The 6,134-nt window shown below is 35.8% G+C and overlaps 1 protein-coding gene across 1 annotated transcript in view; it reads left to right on the forward strand.

Moving 5' to 3' along the window:
- Window positions 1-6,127, forward strand: part of castor2 (cytosolic arginine sensor for mTORC1 subunit 2) — a 25,331-nt gene extending 19,204 nt beyond the window's left edge. The window contains exons 6-9 of the mRNA XM_023430952.2: window positions 1,369-1,479; window positions 2,583-2,665; window positions 3,734-3,828; window positions 4,212-6,127. Of these exons, the coding sequence (XP_023286720.1) occupies window positions 1,369-1,479; window positions 2,583-2,665; window positions 3,734-3,828; window positions 4,212-4,274 (352 nt within the window). The 3' untranslated portion in view covers window positions 4,275-6,127. The remainder of the gene's footprint in view (window positions 1-1,368; window positions 1,480-2,582; window positions 2,666-3,733; window positions 3,829-4,211) is intronic.
- The last annotated feature ends 7 nt before the right edge of the window (window positions 6,128-6,134 follow it).

Consider the following 6,134-nt stretch of genomic DNA (forward strand, 5'->3'; position numbering starts at 1 on the left):
TTGCCTTAGTATACTATGTCGTTTTTCTTCATTTTTTTGCCTTAGTATACTATGTCATTTTTTTGCCTCAGTATACTATGTCGTTTTTCTTCATTTTTTTGCCTTAGTATACTATGTCATTTTTTTGCCTCAGTATACTATGTTGTTTTTATGACTTTTTATGCCTTAGTATACTATGTCGTTTTTCTTCATTTTTTTGCCTCAGTATACTATGTCGTTTTTATGACTTTTTATGCTTTAGTATACTATGTCGTTTTTCTTCATTTTTTTGCCTTAGTATACTATGTCGTTTTTCTTCATTTTTTTGCCTTAGTATACTATGTCGTTTTTTTGCCTCAGTATACTATGTCGTTTTTATGACTTTTTATGCCTTAGTATACTATGTCGTTTTTCTTCATTTTTTTGCCTTAGTATACTATGTCGTTTTTATGCCTTAGTATACTATGTCGTTTTTATGACTTTTTATGCCTTAGTATACTATGTCGTTTTATTATTTTGCCTTACTATACTATGTCGTTTTTATGACTTTTTATGCCTTAGTATACTATGTCGTTTTTCTTCATTTTTTTGCCTTAGTATACCATGTCGTTTTTTTGCCTCAGTATACTATGTCGTTTTTATTACTTTTTATGCCTTAGTATACTATGTCGTTTTTATGATTTTTTTGCCTTAGTATACTATGTCGTTTTTATGAGTTTTTATGCCTTAGTATACTATGTCGTTGTTCTTCATTTTTTTGCCTTAGTATACTATGTCGTTTTTATGCCTTAGTATACTATGTCGTTTTTATGACTTTTTATGCCTTAGTATACTATGTCGTTTTTCTTCATTTTTTTGCCTTATTATACTATGTCGTTTTCATTCATTTTTTTGCCTTAGTATACTATGTCGTTTTTATGCCTTAGTATACTATGTTGTTTTTATGACTTTTTATGCCTTAGTATACTATGTCGTTTTTATGATTTTTAATGCCTTAGTATACTATGTCGTTTTTATGACTTTTTATGCCTTATTATACTATGTTGTTTTTCTTCATTTTTTTGCCTTAGTATACTATGTCATTTTTTTGCCTCAGTATACTATGTCGTTTTTATGACTTTTTATGCCTTAGTATACTATGTCATTTTTCTTCATTTTTTTGCCTTAGTATACTATGTCGTTTTTATGCCTTAGTATACTATGTCGTTTTTATGACTTTTTATGCCTTAGTATACTATGATGAGCTCTCACCTCTTAATGGTTCCAAGGATAAAAATGAAAATATATGAAACTTAACTCTACTTGACTATAAGTGTGGCTGGTCACAGGATACAGGAAATGTGATTTCTAAGTCCAACCACACTGTGGGTTTGTCCTTTCCTTTTCTAGGCCGAAAGAACCCGGAGCATCCAGCGAAGACTCCAATCACATCCGCTTCTTCTCCTTCTCCCTGATCGAAGGCTACATCTCTCTGGTCATGGATGAACAGACAACTCAAAGGTAGAGTAGAAGGAAACACCTGTGATACAACAGTAGCAACAGAACCACAACTTGATACTTCAATGTGTTGTTGTATGATAGTTGTTTGAGGGAGCAATTTGTTTGTTTCTAGGCAATAAGAGAGTAGTTGGGTACAACAAAGTACTTAAGTCACAGTTGGTTTCAGTCTGACTCATTTACCCCCCCCCCCAAAAAAAAAAAACAAAACAACCCCTTCCTCATTTTCACAGTAGACTAATTAAGCAGAAAGGCTCTAAAGAAACCTGAGCACATGCTGATCCCATGTGGTTGCTCCTCTATTAGCACATCTGATCATACGCTGTCCATTCATAAATGAGGTGTCATTTTTTATATGGGTCAGTAATGACTTTAAGCCATTTGGAGGTAAAATAATAATTGGACCAAACTTTCATTATGTTTTTTAAAGTTCATATTTTCTTCGTGCAGCATGTAGGTCAGCCTCGTCTCTTCGTTTATGTAAGACCTAATGTGTTGCCTTAAAGGAATAGGTCACCCATTTTACTCCACTTTACAATGGCTCTCTTATTCAGTGCAGCTGGTTGGACAGTGGCAACAGAATTTACCTGCTTCTCTTCATATGTTTGGCTCCCATTGCTGAATGGTTAATAGTTGGCTTCTTGTGCTGCACTTCCACACAGTGTCTCTATCAGCTGTGCCAGGTGTCTGCTATTTGTTAACTGCAGCAAAACAAAGAGGTGCTTTTAAAGTAGAGTCGGGCGCTCGTTGGCAAACATTTGAAGGTGACAATCTCCCTGAAATGTTATTGAAAATAGATGATTTATTGATTTAAAAGTTCACTGTAGGAAATAAACTCCAGCTGAAATGAAACTGCGTCTCTGCTGCAGGATACAGATCTGCTGTCATGTCCTGTGATCACAACAGGAGGAGCACCAGGGTTAACCACCTTAGAATAATGCGTGAACACACATAAGCTGGAATAATGCCTAGCACAGTGAGAGCAGTACTTAGGAGCTCAACAATAAAAAAATCATAAACCAAACTATAATATTATGTAAGTATTGCATATTATATTTACACTCTTGTATTGACTTTAATTTGTCAATTCTTTTGTTCTCTCCAAGGTTTCCAAACAACGTCCTTTTCACCAGTGCTTCGGGTGAGCTTTGGAAGATGGTTCGCATTGGGGGGCAACCTTTAGGATTTGGTGAGCAACAATTTGTTTTGGTTTCGTTCGTTTTTTTGCTAGTTAGATGTAGCTACTACAATGACATACAGTATCAGAGATTAACCCATCTCCAAACAGTGTATGCAACAGTATCAATAAAATAAATACACATATTATTGATACGATTGATAGTAAAGATGCTGCAGCCCGTTGTCACAAACTGAGCATGCTGTCTTCATGTGGAGTCTGATGCGCTGTTTCCAACCCACTTATACAAGATCGGCTACGACGAACTCATCTCTCAGCAGCAGTTAGCATCAAATTAAACAACTGTTCTCAGCTGTCAGGATCAGAGTGGATGTGACTGTGAAAACATCTGGTGATGAATCTGTTCTGCTGCTGTTGATTTGCACTGCCAGCCTGTGTGTTCCAAAGAGGCAGCTAATACAGTAAATATAGTAAATGCATACGATAAAGGTGTGTAGAATTTCAACTTTAGTTACCAATACTTGTTTTTCCTTTTTCTTTTGCACAGATTAGTGGAAACTAGATGTGTTATTAGTCAATCCTAAGAACCGGTATAAGTCTCCATCGGGTGATGGCGTCACGTCAGTTTCAGGAGTCACAGTCGTCCAGTTTGACTTTCATATCCTACTAATTATTTTAGGCTTAAATACTGAATAGTTTTGAATCAGGAACTCCAGTAATTTGCCACATTTAGAGGGTGTCAGCTTTTATTCATTCACAGGCAAAATGAATGACTACAATTACTGGAGAAATGCTGAAATATCCAGCTTCTGCCACTCTAAGTGGCAGTTGTACAAAAGCAAAGTTTACCAAAACCCCAGGAAAACAAGGGAAAAAACAAACCACCCCTGGACTCCCACAGTCCCAGGAACACTGGATTGTATGTAATTATTATTTTAACAATACCGACTTTCAATGAACAGTTTTAAATAACATCAAGTTTCAAAATCAATTGAAAAGAATTCGGTTGACAGGTGGTGTTGATGAACCACTGCTGAGCGGCCTCAACGCTCATTAATCAGCCAGTGAAATAGCAAATGAATCACAGCAACAATCTGTGTTGCTTTTGTTTCTCATCAGATGAGTGTGGCATCGTGGCTCAGATATCAGAACCCCTGGCAACAGCTGACATTCCAGCTTACTACATTAGTACCTTCAAGTTTGACCACGCCCTGGTAAGAAAAATCCCTCCCAATAATTTTGATTCAACACTGTGTATATGACGTAGAACTGCAACGATTAGTCAGCAATTCATTTTGATAAGTGATTATTAATCATTTTTCAAGCAGAAACGTCCAATGTTTGATGATTCCAGGTTTTCAACAAGGACAATTTGCTGTTTTTTCTTGTCTTATAGTAATTTTAATATTTTTGAATTGTGGGCCTCTGGTTGGACAAAACAAGACGTTGTTTGGGCCCCGGACAATTTTGAATGATGATTCAATAAAAAATATAAATCAACAAATCAATTAAAGATTGCAAAGTAAAAGTAATTAGGGTTAATTGCCGCCTCACTGTTGTGCTGTCAGACGGTTATAAACCCTCGTGTCTCCTTCAGGTTCCCGAAGAAAACATCCAAAGCGTGATCGGAGCTCTGCGGACCGAGAGCACGGCACAGTGAAGGAAAACCACGAAAACAACTGTTTTCAAAGTCATTTCGTTCAAACGTTTATCATGTCCAAAAAGTGCCAAGAGCTTATTAGCGGACTACTGCGGACCAGCTCTGATAGAAGGAAGGGATCTAAGCACAGAGTGTGGGCGGAGTTTGGTGGGGTGGGGTGTGACGGTGTGATAGGGATGCCTTTGTTACTTGATCATTTTCTTTACCCTCACCCCTCCTTCGACGGCCCTCCACTGCCTGCTCTGGTAGTTGTTGCTTTAGTTTACCAGACTGAATATGTTTCTTTTTCCTCTCTAAAGCTGCTTCTTCCCACTCCCCGAACCCCCATGAGCACCATACTGTATTAGTTACATAATTCCTCTCATGGAAGGATGACGAATGTACTCTCAAAAACGAAAGAAATATTATATATCAAGCTTTTTTTTTTTTTTTTTAAATGGTTGGTTGGTTTTTTCCACAGGTCATTTTTCTCAGTGCCAAGATGTTTGAATGCCTAAACCGATGCCTTTGTCAAAATACTACATTGTGTGCAATTGAAGGAGACAATTTTGGAGGCAGCCAGCGATGACAGACGAGCCTGGTTGAGGATAATGTTGTTGTTTTTGTGTTGTTTTTTTTGTTTTTTTTTTGTTCATTAGCTGTTGAACGTGTTTTGATCACAGCGATGATCTGACTGTTGGAGTCCCTTCAGGCTTAGAAGTTAAATTCCGATGCTTTTATTCTGGTGAAACAAGACGTGAATCCGAGATGTTGTTGAGGAATGAATCTTTTAGTGCTTTGATAAGTTGTATGTATTCACACTGTGAGCAACCTGGTCGATGTGTCACGCAGCATCAGCTAAATTTACCTTTGTGGAGCGAGTTTTAAACAGACAAATCTTCTTTTTGTTCTGTTTTGTTTTAAAATTGATTCTTTAGCTAGGAAGCACACGTTATGCAGCATGAATCACTGACTTCAGAGTGATTAATAAATAATTATTTGATGCAGAAAAATTAATCAGTGACAATTTTGATGTTTGTTTTTTGATTTAATATAATTTTAATTTTAATTGAATTTAATATACGAATACTTTTGCTGTTCTCTGTTTGATTGAAAAAAGATGATTTGGCACAAATCTGATGCATTTTTGATTTCATATTGTCCAATACTTTATACCAACCTCAGATAAACCTTGTTATTTAGTGCTGTTTAGCACATTAACATACCAACACTAAGACGCTAAACCTAGTAGACATTTTAGCTGCTTTTGTATAATGTGTCATTGCACTGTTAGCATGTTAGCAACCACTACCAGATCAGCCACTAACATTTTTACAATTACTACAACTGAAGCAAACCGAGATCAAAATCTAGCTTTTGAAGTAAGCAATGCTTTAGATTATTAGTCTTCTTTAGTATTGTACTGAGTAATCTAAATAAATAAATAAATAAATAAATTACTCACTAAAAGCAACAATCCAATATTTATTTAGTTGGGCTTAATGGTTAAAAACACTGATTTCATCAGGGCAGGAAAAAAAACAGCGATACACTGGACGTCAACATAGTTTCACACAATGAAGCAACGACGTAATTTAAAGAAAACAAGTCTCACAGTTATAATGAAAAAAAAAATAACACTGAAAAATTTTAGTAAAATAAACAATAACCATATAAATCATATCAATATAATGCTATACATATAGATTACATGTAGATTAATTGGTAAGGAAATTATCATTAGTTGCTGTCCTACTTCAGAGTTTACCATCACCTCTAATATCATTGGCTGCCAATAATTTAAGGATCCACCCTCAGGTGAGTGTGAGGGTTTAGTATAAGTTGTGTTTGCTTTTTTTTTTTTTTTTTTTTTTTTAAAAT

Source organism: Seriola lalandi, unplaced genomic scaffold, assembly GCF_002814215.2.
Source record: "Seriola lalandi dorsalis isolate HSWRI2012SDOR001 ecotype SW California unplaced genomic scaffold, Sedor1 jcf7180002054914, whole genome shotgun sequence".
In the NCBI taxonomy this organism is placed as follows: Eukaryota; Metazoa; Chordata; class Actinopteri; order Carangiformes; family Carangidae; genus Seriola; species Seriola lalandi.